Consider the following 25,404-nt stretch of genomic DNA (forward strand, 5'->3'; position numbering starts at 1 on the left):
ATTATATCTAATTATATGGGGCCAATTAGCCATGTATTTAACCCTGTTTGGCAGCATGACTTAGAGTAACCTCTAACTGAAAAACATCACAACACTACCACTTAGTTTGGATCAAGTACAAGATACTGTTTTATTATTACACATAATAAGGACATAATTGCTGGAGAACAGGTTTTGAGATAATGGATATCTTGTAAATACAATTTGAATTGCATTAATTTTTAATGATTAGTTTGGAATAGAAGTGCAGTTCTCTGTTTGCTCTTTTATTTGACCGGTTCCTGTTTTTTCCTCGTAAAATGGCTTGTCTTGTCTTGAATTCATTTACTTAAAACACCTTAAGTAATGTAGATGAGAATATGCTGAACTTGACATCGTTCCCAACTCAAATGATTTATTGACTGCATTATTTAAAAACCAAAGAAAAGGTTTTAGCATAGGCCATGGCTATAAATATTGTATATTCCACATGCAAAATGCAGGAGAAGAATGTATGCGATGGAATGTGTTAAGGGGAGAAAATGTATTTTTGAACACCATCCTTTTCTGGTTCACGAGCTTTGGTCAAACACATATGTTCTTTAAGATATGAAAAAAAAAGTTTGAATGTGTACAAAGGAAGATAAGTAAATAAATGGAGAGCTTTACATGATTAGTCATTCTATGTGCTTCTGTATACAGAAATGTATTTTCATTCCTACCACTTGGATAAATATTTTATATGGTCATAGCTCTTAATCTGAAACTGCCATTACATGTCAATTTTCTCTAAAAGTACATATTAAGCTGCCTAATGCCCTGTACATGTCTAATAGGTTAACCTGCGGTCAAAAACAATGAATAATCATTTAATAATTATTTCCATTTTCCATTTGTTCAAAGTGAGTCAAGCTGAGGAAATCAACCACCTGATTTATAGTAAATGTGCCATGTCGTTAAACATATTCTTAAATAAATATATATTTTCATTACCTTTTGTTATTACTAATGGTAACATAGTAACATAATAACATAGTAAGTTAGGTTGAAAAGTCCATCAAGTTCAACATTTTTGATCCAGAGGAAGGCAAAAAAAAAAACCTCAATTTCAAGCCTCTCCAATTTGCCTTTAGAGGGGGAAAAAATCCTTCCTGACTCGAAGATGGCAATTGAACTAGTCCCTGGATCAACTTCTATTTTCTATCTTCAATAACCCTGTATTCCCTCCTTTGCTAAAAGGCCATCCAACCCTTTCTTACATCTATCTAATGTATCAGCCTGTACGACTGCTTCAGGAAGAGAATTCTACATCTTCACAGCTCTCACTGTAAAAGACCCCTTCTAAATTTTTATCTGGAACCTCTTTTCTTCTAATCCGAATGCGTCAGTTGGAAAGATCTACTGGTAAATAAAGCAATCAAGAGATTATTATATGATCCTCATATATTTCTATATAGTTATCATATCACCCCTTAAGCACCTCTTCTCCAGCCTGAACACCCCAACTTGGCCAGTCTTTCCTCATAGCTAAGATTTTCCATACATTGTTGCTTAGATGCTCTTCTCTGCACCCTCTCTAATTCAATAGTGTCCTGTTTGAGCATTGGGTATGAAAACTGTATGGCATATTCTAGATAGAGCCTTACCAGCGCTCTGTACAGTGGAAGAATGACCCCCTCCCGTCGTGAATGTTTGCCCCCTTTTAATACAGCTGAAGATCTTATTTGCCCTTGATGCTACTGATTGGCATTGCTTTCTACAGCCAAGTTTATTACCTACAAGGACTCCAAGGTCCTTTTCCATTATGGATTTGCCTAGTGCAGTCCCATTAAGGGTATACGTGGCCTGGATATTTTGACATGCCAGGTGCATGACTTTACATTTATCTACTTTGAATCTTATCTGCCATTAGCCGCCTAGATTGCCAGTTTGTTAAGATCTTGTTGCATGGATGTTGAATCCTGTATGGAATTAATTGGGCTGCATAGTTTTGTGTCATCTGTAAACACTGATACATTATTTACAATATTTAACCCTAAGTAATTAAAGGGATACTGTCATGGGAATTTTTTTTTTTTTTTCAAAACGCATCAATTGATATTGCTGCTCCAGCAGAATTTTGCACTGAAATCCGTTTCTCAAAAGATCAAACAGATTTTTTTTATATTTAATTTTGAAATCTGACAGGGAGCTAGACATATTGTCAGTTTCCCAGTTGCCCCCAGTCATGTGACTTTTGCTCTGATAAACTTCAGTCACTCTTTACTGCTGTACTGCAAGTTGGAGTGATATCACCACTCTCCCCCCATCAGCAGAACAATGGGAAGGTATCCAGATAACAGCTCCCTAACACAAGATAACAGCCGCCTGGTAGATATTAGAACAGCACTCAATAGTAAAATCCAGGTCCCACTGAGACACATTCAGTTACATTGAGTAGGAGAAAAAACAGCCTGCCAGAAAGCAGTTCAGTCCTAAATTGCTGGCTCTTTCTAAAAGCACATGACCAGGCAAAATAACCTGAGATGGCTGCCTACACACCAATATTACAACTAAAAAAATACACTTGCTGGTTCAGGAATTACATTTTATATTGTAGAGTGAATTATTTGCAGTGTAAACAGTGTAATTTAGAAATAAAAACGACATCATAAAAATCATGACAGAATCCCTGTACTGTTAAACAAGTTAAATAAAAGTGGACCTAATACCAAGCCCTGAGGAACTCCCCTAAGAACCTTACTCCAAGTAGAGAATGTATCATTAACAACCACCCTCTGTACCTATCCATGTGCAAACAACTTCATTAAGCCCAACATACCTTAGTTTAGAAAGCAGATGTTTGTGGGGCACAATATCAAATGATTTGGCAAAATCCAAATAGATCACATCTACTGCTCCCCCGCTGTCAACCACCTTACTTACCTCACCATATAAAGCAATCAAATTTGTCTGACATGACCTATCCTTCATAAAGCCATGCTGACTGCTACTAATAATGCCATTTACTGGGACTTTTGAATGTGCTCTCTTAAAAAGCCTTCTAATAATTTGTCCACCACAGATTTCAAACTTATATAATTGCCAGGTTGAGATCTTAATCACTTTTTAAATATTGGAATGATATCAGCTTTCCTCCTATCCATAGGTACTGACCTCAGCTCTCTTAGAACCCAGGGATGCATTCTATTTGACTCTGGCGCCTTGTTCACATTAATTTTCAAATTTCAAATTACAACCATACTGTTACCATTATTTACGGAGAAACACTCTCAACCTGCATATTTTTACTATTAATTTACTGACAAAATGTGCAATGTGTTCCTCATTTCCTCTCGCCATGCATCAATCTCCCTAAGCTTCCGCTGTCTTCTTAATGTTGCTCGTTGCACAGGTGATATATCTCTGATAAATTACCTTGGAAGTCCTTGCCATCAACTTTACACCTAGTTTTTTAAAATAATTTTTAAGGACTTCACCACCTCCTCTAACTTTGTCATTGGTACCAGTTATTGGTTCACAATGCAGAAGTCACAGTGGAGACTACTTAGCATGCACAAGCATGTTGAAATTCTTCTGATATATATATTGAATTTTTACACATTGCATAGGCTTTAGGCTATTATTTTCCTTCTTAATTCTGTCTTGTTATATGCTTGTGTTACTAGCCTTTTAGGTAAGCATTATTTAAAATAAAATCTCTTGAGATCTGAGGAGTGAGAGATTCTTTCTTTACTTTGCACTGTTTGTTCTGGACAGTACAAAGCCTTTGACCATCAGTGTCTTGCAGCACAAAACAAGCCTTCAAGCATCCAAGAGATCTAAGTGATTTTTATTGATTTCCAATGAAGCGGTGATGGGCAAGGTTAATGCTTCAGTGATCTGAATAATTTGTGTTATATGCTAATATGCTCCTGTTGTATTATTGCATGGATTCTTTAATGGATAGGAAGTAAAAGAGATTTACAATAGATATAATCCATTCTGGTATCTTTGTAACAATTCTGCTCTCAAGCCAGCAGCAATAAAAGGCAGGTAATAGAGGTAATTTCAGTATCCATGGTTGGTTACATACAAGAACTGAAAAAGTGCATCTGAAGAAACATTTATCACACAATGATTAGATGTTTTGGAATATACTGGTGACATTCTGTTATAAATAGGGAGAATTCATATTCCAAATGTTCAGTGACCTAGTAATGATGTTTTTCTATCACTGAGATTGACCCAGCTATAGAAATGAAAGAGCCCCACACTCACAGTCCAATTCACTCAGAAGAAAAGAGCTTTTTTTTCAACATGTTGCATTATGTTTTATATATAATGTGTTCCGTTTCAGAATGAGGACATTATTATTGAAGTATCATTTTCAGGTGCTGACATTTCCCCCTAGGAATAGATAGACAAATAGAAGAAAAAAAAAAAGGAGCAACAATAAAGAAGAAAGCCAAACAAAGTGAGACATGAAATTGTAGGGAATTTTTTCCTCTTATACATAGTATAAACTACTTTATAGTCAACATTTCAGACTGCCTAGTCCTTACTTACTTATTTGTGTACATTAAAGGACAATATACACATTTTCAGTAGAAGCTCAGTAAGTATTTTTTATTTACTGTCTAAACGTTTTAACTTTATACTTACTAATCCATCTCCTTGGCTTTTCAGACCATTGTGGGAAGGGAAGAGGACATTTAAGCAATTACTCTAACTTGTCCCCTGTTAAACCGAATGTACAATGAACTCCACGGGGCAGATATACTAAAGGGCAAAATTTCTCTAAGTGAAACTAGTGACACTAGTGAAAATTTGCCAGAAATCTCATCCGCAGGGACATTGCCAATTTACTAACAGGCATAGAGGACAATTCTTAAGTGAATGAGACCAGCGCTAGCGCAGTTTCACACTCTATCGCCAGGCAAATTTTCGCTTAGGTGAACGATTGCTACTCTGCAAATTACTAGTATGAATACAGAATGTTACCTCCTTCGCCAGAGTTTCCTTAGCCACTTTAGACCTGGGGAATTAATAAGATGAAGCTACATCCTCCTCAATTTTATGTCAGTGACATCATATCCTGTATGCCAAAAAGTCATAAAAGTTCTAAAAAACGCTGGCGTTTTTTCATATTTTAATGCGGCATTGCCTTCAAAAGATCTAACTATTATAGATTTTTGTTTTAACACTTTTTAAATAAAATATGAGGGGCATGCCACTTTGTTTTAGGGTGGGCTCATGTCTAGGGCATTAGAGGATCTCTTTAGTCTTTATTTTGCTTCCTTGGACATTTAACAAGTGGCCAATTCACACATTTGCACCAACATCTAAAATAAAGACATCTATACAACTTATATGTACCCACCTGATTCAAATTGACCTAAGCGTAAGAGTTCTAACAAAGTTTTGATAGGCAGAAACGAATGTTAGTGAAAGTTGGCTATGAAATGCTCGCACTGAAGAATTAATGCTAGAGAAACAACTTTGCATTTTAGTGAATTAGCGTAGTGAATGAATTCACCTCTGGCAAAGTGGCCCAAAGTGAATTTGCCCCCATATTGGTAAAGCAGAGGAGATACTCTAGAGGTAGCACACAATGGGGGAGAGGCAGTAGCTATAGGGGACTCAGTAGGGCACCGCCTGGTACACCATTTTAATTAATGTTTGTAAAAAAATATAGCTCCCAAAGTTAAGGGGTGCCTAAAATGATTTTGCTGTGGAACCAGTAACTTCTAGACACAGGCAAGATATCAGTTTGTTTATATAGAGCTCAGCCCCTGTAACCTACATAAAAAGGAGGATTATCTGAGCACTCCTAAACTAAGTGAGTTATATAAGTACAATGGAAGTGCAACTAATCTGGCCCACTAAACTACAAGCCTTAATGCTGAATCTATCTCCCCAGATATCCAAGCTGCATTATGTCAATCATTTTAATGCCAAATACTTTTTTTTTTACTTTATGCATCCAGGGTCTGTATCCTGTTTACTGGAAGTGTCAGTAATTTAGGGCAAATCTATACATCTCACTATCAAGCTGAATCTGCCTTCACAGTGGCTGGAACACTGGAGGTCTGGTTCCATCACACAAATTGTGTGTGTACACATCCCAATAACTCTCCCCCAGTATTACAGTAGCTGCAGAAAGAGGTGCATCTCTCCCCCTCTCTCTCTCTCTCTCTCTCTCTCTCTCTCTCTCTCTCTCTCTCTTTCTCTCTCTCTCGACTTAAACCAACAAGGAATGTACCCGAGTCTCTCTCTCACTCTCTTCTCTCTCGACTTAAACCAAAAAGGAATGTACCCGAGACCCAGACTTCTGCCTTTGATCCTTGGCCAACAGCATGCAAGGGCTGTGATTCTGGCCATGTACAGGTGCATAATAGGGGTGGTGTGAATGACTTGTTCTTACTAAGTGCTTCTCTTTAAAATATTTATTTGTTTTCTATCTGTTCTTCGCTCTGATCCCAATCCTCCTTTTTTTGCATCTGCCCTATTTCTATCCTATTTCATATAGCCCCCCTATCTGAGTTTCCCTATCTGTCACATTCTAAATTGTTCCCTTGTAGCTGTGCCTTATTCCTTAAGCTCTCCACTTGATTCTGCCCCCGCCATATGGTCATCATACATGTTTGCTCTGCTTTCTTCACACTCTGCATTATGCATCCCCCATTGTAAGATTTCAATTGTGCCATGTCTTTGCTCTCCCCCATTTTCTCTCACTTATTTCAACTTCACAAAAATATCTAACAAGATTATTTACACAAGTTATGAAAACATTAACAGATGTGGTCTGGGATGGCATCACTTAAGGTCCACCAATGCATGTGCCACCAGTAATGGCAATAATGCCCAACTTGCTTAACTCATGTGGGTTGCAGATATTGACACAATCCACAAAAAGAACCCAGGAATTATCAGAAAGTTCTATATAATACAGTAAGCACAGTTACAATATATTGACCCAGCAGATTTGGGCTATTACATTACATTACATCTGTGAGGGATGTGAGTTAAAAGTGCAGAGGAGTAAAATAGGGAACGAAGAGTGCCTTCAAGTCAGCCCTATCTCCCAGGCAGATAACAACTCAGCCACACCAGTGGGCTTGCAGTTTGGAGACCAGCATTCCCTGCCAATTCACTAAAAAGGTTAGCATCTGAAAAGTGCTCAGATTGTTTTGGATACTAAGACTTTTCCTTTGTTGCATTTTACCCATACAAATACTCCCTTGAAAAGTATAGATTAAATTAAGATAGCTCTGGGTCTAAAAATTGTAGCTTCTACCCTCCCTTCCCAGTCTCCCTAATAAAAATACAGTATGCAATTAAAGATGAATTTATGCAAGGGTGTTCCATGGAGGGCTGTCATTGGAACCAGCATTTTCTTATGGGGCCCAGTAGATGTATAGCATTTGTGGCCCCTAAAGTTGTGTCCCATCCCTCCCTCTATGGCTGCCCAGGTTCCATGTTCTGCTTTTTAGTCTTCTGTCAGAAGAATTCTTGTCTGGTGGGTTTTCAGTGTCCACCAATTCCTCTTCTACACATAAGAAATGGATGGCCAGTGTTGTTGTTGTTTTTTTATGCCTTTGTCCTAAGAAAAATATTGTTTATTGTTAGACATGTAATGTGTATTATAATCCATCAATTTACTCAGTTGTTATTTGCATTTACAAGTTGTTATGTTTTGGTAGCCGAGGATGAGTAGAGTATAACAGTGCTTTATTAGCAGGCTCATGCAGCCATTACACAACAGTAAGCAAGCACCTCAAACTGTATAGAAAGTATTCACAGTATGTCTTGAGCACAGTGACACCTAAAGGCCATTTGTATAAACACCAAATATTCCCCCTATAGTAGGAAAGCATTTGGACAACTATAATAAACAGCAACAAGTAAACAGTATACATTTTAAAACAATATTATACATTCTTCACATCACAAAATCCTTGGTCCATGCAGGTAGTTTTCTGATTCTTTCAGTATGCCTTATAGATTCACTTTCTTCAGGCCTCTTGCAGTTTATATCAGGAGTAGGAAAATGTCCTTCATCAAATGGAGCTTCTCCAGAGTCATTCCATATGACTTGCATTCCATATGCATCCATCAGACAGTTCATATGTGTATGGTCCTCGCTGGCATCTCATTTCAAGTGGTGTAGTAAATTTAGATTGTCCTTGTTTCAGTATTCCTGCTTTCTTTCCGGCATTCCAGTTGATGAATGGGTGTTTTTCTTTCTTTTTTTATTATATGTACATCCACTGGCTTAGTTAATTTTAGTTAGTTCTTGTTAGTCTTCTTTAATGGTATTTCGTTTTAATAATATTATGCCATTTTATCGAATATAACATATTCTCTTCATCTGCATAACATTTGCTGTTATACTGATTTTGTTTATTTAATATGAAAATCAAATAAAATATTTTCAAAATAAAAGTATTCCTGGTTTCTTAATTCTGATTAAAGATCCAGGCTGAAAGTGTACTTCTCTGGCACTACGTTTTCTGTCATTATAAGCCTTGCATTTGGCTTGTTGACAGTTCACAATGTCAGCAGTAGACAATTTTGTTGGTACAGTATTTTGTGGAAGTTTTATGTCTGCAACATGTAACTTAGTGCACATCTGTCTGCCATGTAATAATTCAGCTGGAGATGAATATGTTGTTGCATGGCACGTTGCTCTGTAGTTATGTAGGAACTCTGTTGTAAAGATTTCCCAGTAAGATTTGCTGTCTGTAGGGCTTCTTTCAGACTTCTGTTGAATCGATCGATTTCTCCATTTGCTTGTGGGTAATACCAGTAAATGCTCCTACTGCGCCGGTCAAAGCAGGAAGAAGACCACTTGGGAGAAGATGGCGCCTGTGAACTCCGTGGACAGGACCTGCGCAGAGGGGTTAGTAACAAGTTAGGGGCATTTGCCCGGGGGGACAGGTAGGCCAGGGGGGGGAGGGAGGGGGGGCAACACAGGGGAGGGTTTTTGCGCCCAGGGAATTTCCTTCTCCTTTAAATCACCCTTAGTGATGAGGCGTTTGGCTTCAAGTTAAAACTCCAGAAACAGTGAAAACTGGCAGCGAGGCCACAAAGGCGCGGGCCTAGGGCGGCAGAAATGTAGTGACAGCATACCATCCAGCCGCATAATAAAGTGCGGGACAGCTGCGCAGTGTTCCAGCGCATGTGTAGGTGCACTCACGGGGGATAGGTGGCATGGGTGCGAATGCCGATGGCAGGCACTAGGCAGAGTGGCCTCAGGGTATCGCTGAGGAAAATCCGGCCTTGAAAACTCCTTGAATTGTGTTGATATAAATGGGAAAGCAAAATGACATTGCAGTCACCCTGAATGGCCACTACTACTTTTTTTTTTTTCTTCTTTTAACTACATACCGGATACACATTATCCTTTGGCCTCAGGAGTTTCTGTGGATTTTCACAAAGCATATGAAATACTTGTGCCCATTATGTCTATGAGAACTTAAGCTTTCAGCTCCAAAAGAAATCAGTTTGCAAGAGATTGAGGACTGCAAGTTAAATACCCCAATTCTAGTAGGTTAATATTAAAAATTAAGTTGCTAATACATCTTTAAGCTCTCTGAGACAGTCTATGGTACTGTAAAATTATTACCTACTGTAGTAATCCATTGCCTCAGTAATCCAGTCTAGAAGAAGGGAATTCTTCTAGACTAGAACATTTGTATACCCTGAGATACTTTCTATGGGTGTTGGTTTATACCTTCTCCTACCTAGCAGGTAGGAGTCGGGACCAAGGAAGCTGTATACAAAAAGTCCAATCCATGGTATCCGAAGGGTTTATGGAAAGTTTGTAATCTTTCCAGGAATAGATCAGGGCAGGCAGTGATTAGCAAAATCCAGGCAGGAGGTAACGAACCAGAAAGACCTACATTCAGACATTGAATCATTAAAATTCAGTGACTTTGCTTTATTACAACCTTTGCAGATGTTGTTAATTGTCGAAGGCAGCTTACTAGCCCCTGTTTATGCAGAGACAAAATGTAGAACAAAGCAATAATACTTGCCAACTCAGTCCAATGTATGTGTGCTATCAATTAATATGCTAAATCATTAAGTTTGGTACTTTGAAACTTTGCTTGCACAAAATCACATAAATATTCAGTTCAGGACCTCAGCGGTAGGAAAAGCCAAAGCTGCATAAGTGGCAGGGACTACAAAATAGATATAAAAAGTACATTTAATATGGATTTAACCTTTTGCATTTGCAGTACACATCAAAATTCTGAAATGTCATATTCTTATGACTTCCCAAGAAAACGAAGACTTTTCCTACTGTTTTAATTGACATGGATTTAAAATGTCACGCGCTGCTTATATTTAGTCAAATAAAACACTTTCTATAAGAAATACATCCTACCCATAATCCTGGGCAGGGTAATCTATATGTACTAGTAGGAAAAAACATTAAATATGAATGTAATTATTATTATGGGCACCCTTCTGCAGCGTCTATTTTGTATGCCAAGAAAGCAAAAGTACTAAGATGGAATTGATAAATGATACTCTTCCCTAACGGAAACTTTCATATCTCAGCAGGTGCTGCCTTGATAAATTTAATGGAATATTAAGGATTAATGATCCTACTATTGCTCTGCAAAGGAGATTGGCTAAAGGGTCCTGATGCATCCCAAGATGTTCCTGCAGGTTGTCCATCCTTACACATTCTATGGCTCCCTTGTTCATCTTCTACACATAAAACCCATCAACTTCTTTCTTTCTCCTCATTTCCCTTTCTTATATCTGTTTTGTTTCTCAGAACTTATGCATTTGCATTTCTATTGATTCAGGGAGAAAATTCCACATCTTCACAGCTCTCACTGTAAAAAAACCATTCCATATATTTAGGCGGAACCTCCTTTCTTCTAATCGGAATGGGTGACCTTGTGTCTAGTAAATAAAGCATTAGAGAGATTATTATATGATCCCCTTATATATTTATAAATAGTGGTCATATCACCCCTTAAGCGCCTCTTCTCCAGCGTAAACATCCCCAATTTGGCCAGTCTTTCCTCATAGCTAAGATTTCCCATACCTTTTACCAGCTTAGTTGCCCTTCTCTGTACCCTCTCTAATACCATCCTGTTTGAGTGATGGGGACCAAAACTGCATATTCTAGATGGAACCTTACCAGTGCTCTATAAAGTGGAAGATGGAATCAATGCCCCTTTAATACAGCTCATCTTGATCAGATGTTTAGACTGGTCCTTCCACAGACAGACTAAACTTTGGACCAGGATAGAACAAGAATCCATGGTGATGCCACAATGGGCGAGCCTATGGATGCCACATGTTAACAGAATAGAACAGACCACAAGCTCAGATACACGTTAGAAACATGGGATGGACTGGTTAAATCGGGTAAATCGGGCACCCCAGTATTCGGCAACCCCGTATTTACCCCTGGACTGAATTTAGATAACTATATAGGATGGAAGAGACAGATGCACGCAGGGGCTAGTTTTTTGTACTGCGCAAACCACTTAAAAGGAAATAATTCCTAACCAAGAAATCTCAGACTTGGATAGGTTTAAATACCGCCAAATTAGGCACTTCATTACCTCAAGACAAGAACCCACAGAAATAGAACAGATATGGTACCAACAAAAGTGTTTTCCCTTCTATATAGGAATATCACAGGGCTTTCTCCGCACCCAGCTCTTTATTTTAAAACACAATTGAAAAATTAGATATATGAGACAAAATCAATCAACTAATGCACACGGTCATCTCAGTGTACAAAAATGCAGGAACTGAACTACAAATTATATATGGTATAAATACCCCACCAAGTTAGCAAAAATATACAGGACAATATCGCCTCTGTGCTGGAGATGCAAGGTCAGTCAGGGAATTCTACTACATATATTTTGGAGTTGCCCTATTATAAAGCCTTATTGGGACACTATACGAAAAATGATCTTAGACATAACAGGGACTGATGTCAAAGACAATCGCCTGACAGCCCTGCTTCACAACACGCAACTCTCATGTTCCACAATCAAAAAATCATTGACACCAATATTACTGGATGCCTAAGATGGAAACAAACAAATCCACCAGAAATTAAAGACTGGTTCAATAAAGTGTTGGAAGTCTATAGATTTGAAAAGCTGAGGCCTACAACAGAGAAGGAAGCAGGACACTATCAACAATTTTTGTATTGGACCCAGTATCTATGTTCTGATCACTACCTGCAGCAAACTGGACGTCAGAATCAGCAATGGTGAGCATCCCAAGACGTGACCCTTTTTAAGCTAAAATTGTGATACACTGTGAGCCAAACAGCCTAAACCCATCTATCAGCTTTCTCCCCCAGACTTCGGTGGTCCTAACGCAGGTTAAGGTAACACTTTCGTAAAGGATATGTGTTGCCCTTGACAAGAAGAATCCTGGACAGTTCTTATTTATCCCTATTCCCCACCCTCTCCCTTCTAATCGTCTTCTTCTCCTTCTTCTCAAGTCTTTTCTATCCTTTCTGTTATATTTACACTGGATGATAGATATCAACGTTTATCGATATTCATTGGTTTTACTGCCACTAACTTATGTCAGAACCATCTAGCATGCTTTCCTATATGACTGACCTGGTGCAACCCAAATGGAGGGTTGTCAGTCACACCAGAGGATTGAGTAGGAGAAAGCAGCAGAAATGACCACAGCTACTTCTCTCTGAACATTAGGTGGATGTTGTAAGTGTCATCGCCCATCGTGGTGGACTGTCTTTTGGTGTATTCATCAATCCCACAATACCCATTCTGGATTTATTAGATTATTAGAATTATTAAAATAATTATGATAATAGGTTGAGCCCATTGTATCCTCTACTGCCAGTGCATTCTGAATGTCTGCATGCTGACATCTGCATGCACTGGCAGTAGAGAATAAAATGGGCTCAACCTATTATTATAATAACTATTCTAATAATTCAATAATATACTATATCCTTATCCAGGTGGGCTAAGGGGAAATAATTAATTTTACAGTGGTCCAACTGGTTACTAAGTATACTCCCAGGCCTGATAACCACCTTAATTATCTCAACATTTCAATAGCACTTAGCACAAGCATCCAATGCTGATGACACAATTTACCTTATGCTTACAGTATGTCAAAAAGAGGGTGCATGGAACATCAGGGGGGCTGTTAGAGAAATGTTTGAGATCTGGAGTATCTATCCCTCTCTAAAAAGTTTAACCTTAATGTATTCATGTACAGGAACACAGTAAAATAAACTACCAGCCACAAAGTGTCAGAACGACTTTACTTGATATTGCACAATATAGATTGGACTTTCCTGGGACAATAACTCTCAATTTAGTAGACAGGTACAATATTAATATAGTTGTACCAACTTCTTTTCTCTCTCAAACTGCAGTAAAGTCCTGCAAGGCTTATGGGGCATCAAATTATAGCCCAGGGGGACCATAACTAATTCATGTGGCCTAAATGGGATTTGCAGGGCATTTATTTATTGAAACTTAGAACTGTTAAAGTGGGTCAGTAGTAATAAAAACAAAGAAAACTTTGGAGAGTGCAGCTATTCTTTGGAACACAAAATAAAAAAAGCAATTTGTAAACCAATATGTTTATTCAGACAACTGCTAATGATTATTTTAGTGAAAAGTAACCATTGGAAAATAACTATACTACCAATTTTCCGTAGAACGTTTCTCTTGAGAAATTGCGTCCGAAGAAAATGAATGTGTTTTCTACATACTGTAAATATCATGTATAGCATCCTGCTGAGCCACCATGCGCACACCTGGAATCAGGTTAAGCATCCAACTGAGAAAACTGATACCTACCTTAAATCCTTTGATTTGCTGAAAAAAGATGATGAAGTTTAGGTTTCATATGAATGAAATATCCATTTTTTTTTTTAAAACCTTTGTAAAAGTAAAGTGACGATCATAGATAATTCTAGACCTCCTGGTATTTTTCACATTGATTTTTTTTATAGTAAGCAGCATACACTTAAAAATAGCATACTTCATACAATTGCAATACCTTTGCTTTGGCTATACAACATATGAAATGCTGTGACAGGTGCTAGGAATGCTTTTCAGCAAGAACAATTGCATTGTACTGCCAGATCATGACCACTGGTCACTACAATGTGATGTTCAAAAAAGGTTTTATGGTTTGAAAGGGATTCAGACTAGGGAGTAGGGTTCTCTTACTTCATTTTGTTGTTTTGTCCCAACATCTAGGAGTTATTTATCAAAGTCCGATTTTTTTTCTGGTTGGACTTTTTAAGGCGAAAAAAAATCTTTTCATAGAATACAAAAACCTCAATTTTTAAAAAGATTTATTAAAGTCCGATGGTGTTAAAAGTCCGAATAAAAAAGTACTCCTGAACCTGCCAAGTTCATGTAGAAGTCAATGACAGATGTCCCTGGCAGATGTACCATTGGGGTTGCCACCTTTTTTGGAAAAAAATACCGGCCTTTCTAAATATTTATCTTTTTTCCCTATTAATAACATTGGGGTCAACCATCATTTTTACCGGCCAGGCCGCAACCCTATGTACCATTGATATCCTGAACTTTGCTAGGTTTCGTTCAATAATCCGAAGATTTTGTGGTTTTAAGGTGTCAAATCTGAAAAAGTCATAGGTTTCGGGCATCAAATCAGAAAATCTTCAGCAAAAAATCCAAAGAATTCGTACAATTCTGAGTTTTTCCCCTCACAAGAATTTTTTGGAGAATTTATTGATAAATTGGGGGGGGGGAAATCTGTGTCTGTGGTCAAAGTAGTTTTCAGAAAATTGTGAGAACTTTCTTGGATTTTGATAAATAACCCCCTTAATCTTGAAAAAAAAAAACAGGGAACAGTGCGTTTTGTACGCTGATCCAGTTATTTAAAGTACATTCTGACACTTTTACACAGTAGTCATGATCTTGCCCACATACCTTTTGCTTTGGAGCCAACTGGTATTGCAAAAGTTTACTGGTTTATTTACCCTGAATTCCTGAATGCCATGCATAATGCTCCTCCTGCCTGCTGTCCGGCTTCACATCTATGCTGATATCATATATGATCCTTGTATGTAGAGTTCTAGTGAAAGAAGTGGAAAATTTGTATTTATATTGTATGTATGTGAGTGTGTATGTGTTTAAGTCTAGATATAGGAGTAACTGCACACACAAAGACGCACACAACATATTTGTGTAACTCTATGCTGCTTCATTTGGTACAATTAAAAACAAATAAAAATGCTTAGTATTTTGAGGGGTTTCTTGTTTAACATAAAGGAAGATTGATTATACTATTCGTCTCCGTTTTTTTGGTTTAGCTAATTCTAAGTCTGGTATCCTTGCACTTAATTCTGCTGTATTTCCTGCTGTTTAGGCTTGGGTCTGATAAATCTTTTATAATGAATTATTTGCAGGAAAATCTGTAATACATTTTAAATCAGAGAGGTGCTAACGTTAGAGGGTAAAAATTAACATACTGTATGCATTATACAAGGATCCAGCTTGGCTCATTTGCTTAATTACCCCATGTTTATGGATTGCAGTGCAATGTTCTACATTTATAACTAAATATAAAACTTGAAAAATGTGTAAGCTGCTGTATATGGAAGTGTACAGTACATATAGTAATGAGAAAACATATTTTCCTGCTAATATTTATAAAGCTAGACTAGATTGGTGTATTTAGTGTGCAAACAAAATTGCAATTTTTTATTTGCACTAGGAATGTTCTCCAGAGGTTTTTACATATGGCATAATAGCAAATGGTGAATATCTATGCACACACTCTGCATCTGAGTGACACCACATCTTTGTTGGTGTAGAAATACATAAGCTAGGCAGTTTGTGCAAAATGCAAATGTACATTTTTAAAATTACCATCAACAATATATTTAAACACAACTACCATGCACAGCGGCCATGTTTATGCAAACATCCATCTTACTTTGCAAGCCATTTGTGAATATTAGTGAAAAGATGATGACAGAAGTATTTTAGGGAAACTGTGCTCCAAAAAAAAAAGTGTAAAAAAAGTGGTTAAAAAAAATAAATTAATATTATTAATAGGCTGAAATGTTCTGGGCAAATGTGATGTGTAAACGAAAAATATAATTTTTCCTAATGAATAAAAAAGGAAGCAAAAGGGTCATAAACATGATCAAGGAACACAGGACACCATATTCCAGGAACTGAGACTGACTGACTTACTCACTCAATAACCAAGCTGTTAATCAGGATGGGGCCAGGCCATTAATAGAGGATTGGCTGGAAACATACTCTGGGCTGAATCAAACCAGAGCTGATCACTAACTGTCATTGAACCCCCAACCTTGTTCCATATTAAATTGATGGATTCTGGGATGTAAAGGCACTCCACTTTCCAGAGAATCTATACACTCTATAGATTCCAGCTCATGTAGAGCATTATAATCTACAGTCTGGTCATTTCCCTATGGGACCAGACTGTAAATTATATCCTTATAAACGGCGCGTTCTGATGCCAGAACGAGCCGTTTATAAGCTTAAAGAGACAGCACTTGAAGCTGCTGCTCTATCCTCTACCCATGCTTCCTGCCAGTTTAGCACAAACTAAACACGCTACACTTGTTCCGACTGCCTGTTCCAGTCCCTCCCATGTATCAGCTTATCTTACGCTCACTCTCACTTCTCCTGCAGCTGCCTCCCTGGTATCGCTCCGTCGTCACAGGATTCCTCTCCGGCTCCACTCGCATTCACAAGTCTCGCTCCCCCCTCCCATCCACCATTTCAAATCTCGTTCCCATCCACGATCTGAAATCTCACTCCCCCCTCCCATTTCAAATTTCACGCCCCTCCTTCCCTTGCCTCTGCCCGCCCAGCTCTGATGCAGCTGAATGTGTGACACAGAACACGCTCCTGCAAAAGTAATACAGGTACTAAAATGGCTGCAGGGAAAGAAAAAACAAGGAGGGACAACAGTACAAAAAAGTATAGCATTGTAAAAAGCAAAGACAGGAACTAAAAACTAAACTCAGAAACTGTAGATTATAATAAATAATGTACCCCCTACTTAAAATTTATAAAGATATTATTAGCACCTCGGAGTTATGTGACCTGTATAAAAGCACTCGGCCTGCGGCCTCGTGCTTTTATATGGTCACATAACTCCTCGGTGACTGTTAATATCTTTATAAATTACAGTAGGGGGTACATTATTCACTATATATTCTATGTACAGGGGATGAGTGGAATAAGAGCAGGATGTACAGAAGGTATGGCCCCAGACTGCACAGAGGAATATAAGATGGAGAAGACAAGGTAAATGTTGCTCTGAAAAGCAAATGGTTCTGGGACTTTTAGCTCCAGCATACAGGGTTAGGGAAATGGTGTGTTGGAAATAGTCTGTTGGAATTGCCTTTTAATCATGCATAGATGCATGTAAAAAAGGAATATGTATTATATAGCATATTTGGGCTGGAGCACACACAAAGGATCACAACTGCATGGGTGCTGGCTATAAATGAATGTAAAGGTACAAAAAAAGGGAGCTTGGGCACTGGGTATGATGTGGCCAAACACTGTAGCTACCAATCCTGCTGCACTGCTTTGCAGTGCGGGCCCGGCAATGGCGGCTGGATGCTGTCAGGCCCCGCGCACACACGGCCACTTGCAAACGAGAATGCACTTGTATGGCCGTGCACAAATAAGCAAGGACAGGCCTGCATCAGCATGATTTAAAGTCAAAGAGTGGCACCCGGTTAAACTTTTTCAGTGGTGAACTAGGGGTAGCCTGCTTATGAGGTACGTTCTTGGTGCCCCCCAAGCTTTGTGCCCTAGACACATGCCTCTTTTGCTTACCCCTAGTTCCAGCCCTGCTATTTTGCAAATGTACACACCAAGGAGGCAGAATTTTGAAGCTCCAGCGATGTGGAGAGATCAGGGGGTGTTCTTTTTAGAAATGAGTGTGGGGGGGGGGTATTGTTACCCATTAAGATATGCTTACAGTGGTACTCGACAATAAATGTTTTGCTTGTATGTACTGTATGTATTTAAAAAAAGAATTGTCTTCATTACAGGCCTAAAATACATTTGGGTGGTAAATAATTTATTATTATATAGTATAAGCAGATAGTTCAGTTAACTGAGTGGCATTATGTATTTTAGAGAGGAAGCAGTGGCTTTATTGCTAATATACATACTCAGTGGTAAACATCTTCATTCAGCAATCCTCTGGAGCAGTTTCAGGTCAGTGCTTTTGCAATAAGAGAGTTAATGGGTAGTGACACTGCGTACTCTCACGAAAGGTGGAAGAGATTTCTGTGTCACTTTACCCCCCCCCCCTTTTTCATTTATAATATTCCCTGGTTAAATGGGTTGGCGACAACTTATTACATGAAAGTACATAAAAAATTAAACAAATATTGAATACACAATGTACACTTGCAGACATGCATATCTAGTCTTCTTTTGCATTTATGGGAAATAAGACAGGTATGGGATCCCTTATCGAAAATTCAAAAAATCGAAATTTATCATGTACTGGCTCTTTAAAAATTTGACCGACCATTCACCATCTAAAACCTGCCGAATTGCTGTTTTAGCCTATGGGGGACCTCCTTGAACCTATTTGGAGTACATTTTTTTGGGAAAAACTGTGAATCGTTTGATTTGAATGCACTATTACTTCGATTTGTACGATTCAAATTCAGCCGAATATGGACCTATTCAATCGAAAACGGACCTATTTGCCCAAAAAAAACCTTAATACTTAATTTCGGTTGGTCTTTTTGAATTTCAAAGTTTTTCAAATTCGAAGTTCAACCCTTGATAAATATGCCCCTTAATGTGAGGCAGGAAGCACTGATTGCTGTTGAGTACAGCTATACAGAGATGTGCAGAGTGCACTTGGATGCAAGTACCTTTAAGGGGGTGATTTACCTTTAAGTTAACTTTTAGTTTGTTATAAAATGACTAGTTCTAAGCAACTTTTCAATTGTTCTTCATTAGTTTTTTTTATATATAGTTTTTAAATGATTTGCCTTCTTCTGACTGTTTCCAGTATTCAACTGGGGATCACTGGCCTCATCTAAAAAGCAAATGATCTGTGAGCCCCGGAGATCAGCAGCAGGCTTGGAGGAGGGGCGGCCATGACGCTGCGCAACTGAAAAGGGAAGTTCTGGTCACAGTGGGGCAACAGCCTTCTAATTGGTAGAGGCTAAGGGGGCGGAGCTAAGCAACTCCATTTCACGGAGGAAGCTGAGGTGAGCTCAGCCATTTTAGAATTACAGCAAGAGAGAGCAGTTCAGCATGGCGGATCTGGAGGCGCTCATCGAGAAGCTGAGGGCTGAAGCGCAGAAAAGGGGTGGTGAGTGGCTACGGACCCTCATACCTGAAGGGGAGCCTGAAGCAGCACAGTCAGTTCCCAAGCGGTCGAGGAGAGCCCGGGCCCCAACCAGGAGAAGCCCGTCGCCGGTGAGAAGAAAGAGGGGCACAGCAGCTGCAAGCAACAGTTCCACTGAAGGGGACCGGAGCAGCGGTAATGGCGGCAGAAGGCGTCGCTCAGCATCCCCGCAGCCCAGCACTTCGGCAGCGTCGGCGCAGAACAGGATGGGAAGGAGCCCGCGTGAGTCGGCATCGAGGAGCAGCGGTGACAGGGGGGTCGGCAGTGCAGCAGGCCAGTCAGACGAGGCACGGATACAGCGGGTGGACCAGGCATGCGGCTTAAGCGGAGGGCAGCGGCTGGCACAGGCAAGTTCACGGGACAGTGTGGCAGGGCCCAGCGCCATGGGGGGTTTGGCGGCGGGCCCAAACAGGGGGGGCGGCGCTCCAGGGGCAATTGGGGATATGCGCCCATGGGAAAGGGGAATTTGGCAAGGCACGGCCGACAATACAATTGGGCTGGCTACTCCTGTACGGGAAATCATGGTGGCGGGCACACGAAGTGATAGCAATAGGCTTCTGGGGGGCCCTCAGCAGGGGCAAGTCACGGCAAGCGGGACAGCAGTGGGAGGGGAAATAGCTGTCGATCAAAGCGGCATGGCGCTCCCTCCACTTTTATCATTTCAGGTCCCAGGAGCCACGAGCAGTGGATGCCAATTCAGAACGGATCCAGTCCAGGAAGGAGGGATGAACAGAAGTCACGTGCCAGGTACTGACCACATAGTTCATTATAATAGTTCTTCGAACATGCATATAGGTCAACCAACTACGGCTGGGGTGAGCCAATCGAGGGAACAGTCGACAGAGTCTTTTATGGACACTCTGAGGCAGTTATTCTCGCAGTGGCAGAAGGGTCAAGTGGGGCAGGTTTCGAGTGGGACAGAGGTTAATACACAGGGGGTGTTAGGGGGAGCAACCACAGCTGGGGCAACGGTGGCGAATAAAGAGGTACTTAATGCCCCAGAGGTGCCGAATGTGGTTTTAACAGCGGGTTCCGTTTCAGGAACACAAGGGGAAGCTGTTAGTGGGGATAAATCAAAAGAAAAAAAGCTGCCATTGTCGGACTCAGCAAAGAGCAACACATATGTTTGTTTTGAGGGGCCCTTAGGAGCACATTTAAAACCGGAGGTAAGGGAAAAAATATGGAAGCGGGAGTACGTAGACATATTTACATTGCTGCCGCTGGAGCGTTTTGGGATCGACAGGTACGAGAAAGGGAAGGAACATAGAAAGGAGGAGGATGAGGAGAGACGCAGGTTTCGCTTAATTCCCAGAACGTTTGGGAATTGGTTACAGGCTTTTTCCATCCTGGCAAGTGTGGTAGGGGAAAAACATTCGGAGCTATGTTCAGCTTTATTCTGTTACATGGATGGAATTTGGGAGGCGCACAGGGTTTATGGGGGGCTAGCATGGTTACGATACGACGAACAGTTTCGTCAGCGAATGGCCGTTCGGTCGGATTTGAATTGGGATCATAGGGATATAGGGCTTTGGATGAGGCTGATGAACACTAAGGGTTATCAAGGATATGGGGGGTCTAGCAGCAGCACGAACCAACCCTTTCAGGGAGGCTCCGGCGGACACAATTTGGGTTCCGCCGGGGCACACAAAAAAGGAGTTTGCTGGCTGTTCAACGACAACCAGTGTAAGTGGGGCTCATCATGTCGTTTTAAGCACGAATGTTCGTGGTGCGCCGGGAATCACCCATACAGTAGGTGTTTCAAAAAACCAAAAGGGGCTGCACCTAGATCAAGGGATGGTTTTGGAAAAGGGGGTGACGCCGGTGATTCTCGAGGCGATGGTCCCGTGGCTAAATAGATACCCCAAGAAGGACAAGGCTCAGTTGCTGAGGGAAGGTTTTCAATTTGGTTTTCGCATCCCAGGGAGGGAGGGGAGTGAAAAGGGGGTTGTGCATAGGAATTTGCGGTCAGCTCTTTCCGATCCGGCATTGGTTAAAGAAAAATTACATAAGGAGGTGGGCTTGGGTAGGATGTCAGGCCCGTTTTCTGAGCCACCCTTACTGGGTCTGAGAGTTTCTCCTCTGGGACTGGTGCCCAAGAAGGAGCCGGGAAAGTTCAGGCTAATCCACCACTTATCCCACCCCAAAGGGAATTCAGTGAATGACGAGATTGATAGGGAACTGGCCAGGGTATGTTACACATCGTTTGATGAGGCAGTACGGTTGGTTCGGGAGGCGGGGCGAGGGGCCTTGATGGCAAAGGCGGATGTAGAGTCGGCATTTCGATTGCTACCGGTGCATCAGGAGTCACTTCACTTACTGGGATGTTTCTTTGGGGGGGGATATTACGTGGATAGGAGCTTACCAATGGGTTGCTCCATATCATGCTCTTATTTTGAGGCTTTTAGTACCTTTCTGGAATGGGTGGTGCGGCAGAAAGCAGGGGTGAATGGAATCATACATTACTTGGATGATTTCTTTTGCGTGGGCCCCAGCAACTCTGCCCTTTGCGGAATTTTGTTGCAGACTTTATGCGAGGTAGCAAACGAATTTGGGGTGCCGCTAGCAAATGACAAGACAGAGGGCCCAACTACGTGTCTGAAGTTCTTGGGAATAGAGATTGACACCATTCAGCAAGAGTGTAGGATTCCACAAGATAAGATACGGCTATTGGAAGAGGAAGTGAGATATGCACGAGCGGCAAAAAAAATGACACTTAGGCAATTGCAGTCCTTGTTGGGAAAATTAAACTTTACATGCAGAATCATTCCCATGGGAAGGGTGTTCTCGAGGGGGCTGTCTATGGCTACAGCAGGCGTTCAGCAGCCCCATCATTTCATTAGACTTAACAAGGAGCATAAAGCAGATTTGGGGGTGTGGCAAACGTTCTTACGGGATTACAACGGGAGGGCTTATTGGTTATCCGAACCAGAAACCAACACGGAGCTGGAATTGTTTACAGATGCGTCGGGATCGCTGGGCTTTGGGGCCTATTTCAAGGGTGCTTGGTGCGCAGCACCTTGGCCTGAGAGTTGGGCATCGGCAGGTTTGACGGCAAATTTAACGCTGCTGGAATTGTTTCCAATAGTAGTAGCGGTGGAGGTGTGGGGTCAGCAATTAGCCAATAATTCAGTGATTTTCCATTCGGACAATATGTCAACGGTTATGGCATTAAATAATCTGACATCGGGTTCACGGCCAGTCTTGGGGCTTTTGAGGCATCTGGTTTTACGCTGTCTGCAACAAAATATCGAGTTTAGAGCTAAACATGTCCCTGGTTGTGTTAATAACATCGCTGATGCACTGTCTCGTTTTCAGTGGGACAAATTTCGCAAGCTGGTGCCAGGAGCGGACATCCAAGGGACCCCTTGCCCGGATCTGGTCTGGAGAATCGTGTAAGAGGTATGCGGCTGGTTTGGTTATTAGTTAATGCCTTTGAGGCGGGAGCGTCAGGGGCAGTGATAGACAGAAAAATAGCAGCACTAGCCTTTTTATTTAAATTAATGGGGTGGAGGGATATTACAAAAGAGTTTATAGTTCGTCAAGCTATAAAAGGTTATAAAAGGGGAAAAGGCACGGTGGACCATAGGCGCCCCATAACTCTTCATATTTTAGAGGGTTTGTTGGAGGTGTTGCCTCAAGTAGTCCGGTCTTCTTTTGAGGTGGTCTTGTTTAAGGTGGCTTTTTCGTGGGCATTTTTTGGGGCCTTCAGGATAGGAGAGCTGGTTAGTTCTAATACAATAGCGGACGGAGGGGTGAGATTGGAAGACGTGTGGACACATCTCAATGGGTTAACTATCCTAGTTCGGGATTCAAAGACAGACAAGTCGGGGAGGATTGGATTAAAGGTGCAGCTGTTCGAAGGTCAGGGCTGCAAGACGTGCCCAATACAGAGTTACAGGGAGTATATAGTGGTGAGACCACAAAGAGGGGGGTCTTTTTTGATACACAATGACGGATCGTGTCTATCCCGTTTTCAATTTGTAGCGGTGTTTAAGAAGGCAATGACAGTCTTGGGCTTGGCTGTAAAAGATTATGGGAGCCATTCATTTCGGATCGGGGCAGCAACGGAGGCGGCCCGATGGGGGCTAGGAGAGGAGATGATACGAAAAATAGGGAGATGGGAATCGAACCGGTTCAAGTCATATGTTAGGCCTGGGAGAATCGAAATTTAGCTGAATTAATACAGAAATGTGCCAATTTATGAATGTTTCCTTTGTTTTCAGGTAATGTTCGCTGTATAATTTGGATGGTAGGACATTCCTTCATTTCGCGAGCACAGGAGCGGTCAAAGGTGCGACCCAATGGGCAACAATTAGGCTTCCTGGAGGAGCAGGCAACGGTGAGGTGGCTGGGGGTTGGGGGACTTTGCTGGGAGGAAGTAGTCCCGATGATAATACAAGAAGCAAGACGTGTAGGGCCTCCTAACATAATTTTAGTGCATGCTGGGGGCAACGATTTGGCAAGATGCCCCATGAAACAGCTCACAAAGAATATTAAGAGGGATTTCGTCAGGCTGTGGTCAATATTTCCGGGCGTCTGTTTGTTATGGTCGGAGATATTGCCGAGGAAAAAGTGGCGGGGTGCACGGTCACACGGGGCGGTTGATAGTGCGCGAATAAAAATAAACAAGGCCGTTTCTAAGTTTGTTCAAGGACAGGGTGGAGTTGCGATTAGGCACAGGGAGTTCGATAACCCCAGCGAATATTGTTGTGCGGATGGAGTTCACTTGAATGAGCTGGGCATGGATTTGTTTAATTTTAATCTATGGGATTCCCTGGGCTTTGCATGGAGGGTATGGAGGGGCATGCAGCATTGAAGGCTTACAACACTGCATGCGGTGGCGGGGCCCCTTGTCAGTCTGCCAGGGGGGTGAGAGCGGGTGCCACCAAGAGTCAGAGGTTTGGATAGTGGTTTAACCCCTAAAAGGTGGGTGGCCACAGATGGTGGAGTGGTGGTAACCTAGTACATGAGACGGATTGGGAATTTTGGGGAGTTAGTGATCAAGAGCAGCGGCTATTGAAGTCCCAGAGTTAATGGGCGGCTGCTTTTTCTCTGAGCCAATGGGTTGCGGCTGGAGGACGTCAAGGGCCAGTGTGCTGAAGGGCAGGCTGACTAGGGGGCTCTATATTTGGCACTGTCATAGAAAATTGTGAAAGGAGTTATGTACCGTTATGAAATGTTACATGGTCATGCTTACATATGGAGTTAATTTATATATGCGGAGATTGTTGGTTATGAACATGGTTATAGAATTAATTGTAATCAATAAAGCTGTGGCCAGTTTTATTCCAAAGTCAGTTTCAAGTGTTTTTATTGTAGACAACAGGAACGCAAGGTAGGTGATGCAAGGGTCATGTCCTTACAGATCATTTGCTTTTTAGATGAGGCCAGTGATCCCCAGTGAATTTAAAAAGTAGCAATTACACTAACATTGAAACCTTTTTCAATGTTAGTGTAATTGCTACTTTGTAAATTCATATTACGGTCTTATTCAAATCAATGCATGTTTGCTAGGGTAATTTGAAACTGATGCAATTGCAAACCGGAGAGCTGCTGAATAAAAAGAGAAATCACTCTATTAAGCCCCTACAGTAGAGACATTCGCTGGGAAAGAAACACTACAGCTCAGCAAGATTATTATGTGACAATGATTGATAGGATAGAATCGAAAAACCGAACACCACGCTATGTTTCCAGACAGTTTTAATCAAATATGCTTTCTGATATTAATCTGTCCTGCGTGATCTTTTCCCAAATGAAGTTGTCTGTGAGTATCATTTCACATGCAATATAATAGGCCAGGAGGCACAGGCACTGCTCTCTGACCCCCATACTAATTCATTTGTACATTTGCTGCCCAGTGAAGTGAAAGGGATAAATGCGGTACAGATGTTAGTATTTGCAAGCCTCTAAGCTGTATGCCACCACGTCATCCCTGTTATCTTATTTTCACTGCACTCATGTTTTTGGTCACTGGGGATGTGTTAACAAGAAAGAATGCTTAGTTGTTTTTGCTGTTCTAACAACATTTCAGCTTTTAATTTGCTGTCA

The 25,404-nt window shown here is 40.9% G+C and overlaps 1 protein-coding gene and 1 long non-coding RNA gene across 4 annotated transcripts; one reads left to right on the forward strand and one right to left on the reverse strand.

Moving 5' to 3' along the window:
• Window positions 1–6,564: 6,564 nt before the first annotated feature.
• LOC121402114 lies at window positions 6,565–16,725 on the reverse strand. Of its 3 annotated transcripts, none has more exons than XR_005966551.1 (3): window positions 16,639–16,725; window positions 14,960–15,054; window positions 6,565–7,564 (listed from the first exon to the last, which is right to left on the reverse strand). It is a non-coding gene; the product is annotated as an uncharacterized LOC121402114 (long non-coding RNA). The 3 variants fall into 3 exon arrangements; XR_005966552.1 differs by having other exon boundaries at window positions 14,910–15,054; XR_005966553.1 differs by having other exon boundaries at window positions 16,633–16,718.
• A 3,081-nt stretch (window positions 16,726–19,806) lies between these two features.
• On the forward strand, window positions 19,807–24,640 carry LOC121402113. The gene is made up of 3 exons (XM_041588039.1): window positions 19,807–20,100; window positions 22,669–22,752; window positions 23,577–24,640. The coding sequence occupies exons 1-3, from the start codon at window positions 19,875–19,877 to the stop codon at window positions 24,167–24,169; spliced, it is 903 nt and encodes a 300-aa protein (XP_041443973.1). The 5' UTR covers window positions 19,807–19,874; the 3' UTR covers window positions 24,170–24,640.
• The last annotated feature ends 764 nt before the right edge of the window (window positions 24,641–25,404 follow it).

This window comes from Xenopus laevis, chromosome 3S, assembly GCF_017654675.1.
Source record: "Xenopus laevis strain J_2021 chromosome 3S, Xenopus_laevis_v10.1, whole genome shotgun sequence".
In the NCBI taxonomy this organism is placed as follows: domain Eukaryota; kingdom Metazoa; phylum Chordata; class Amphibia; order Anura; family Pipidae; genus Xenopus; species Xenopus laevis.

What these genes read in the sequence shown, in the direction of transcription:
- LOC121402113 (XM_041588039.1), top strand. Translation starts at nt 19,875, where the DNA reads ATGGTGGCGGGCACACGAAGTGATAGCAATAGGCTTCTGGGGGGCCCT. An exon ending in GAACAGAAGTCACGTGCCAG is followed by an intron (nt 20,101 to 22,668) that starts GTACTGACCACA and finishes TCTCGTTTTCAG; the next exon opens with TGGGACAAATTTCGCAAGCT. An exon ending in TCTGGAGAATCGTGTAAGAG is followed by an intron (nt 22,753 to 23,576) that starts GTATGCGGCTGG and finishes CTTTGTTTTCAG; the next exon opens with GTAATGTTCGCTGTATAATT.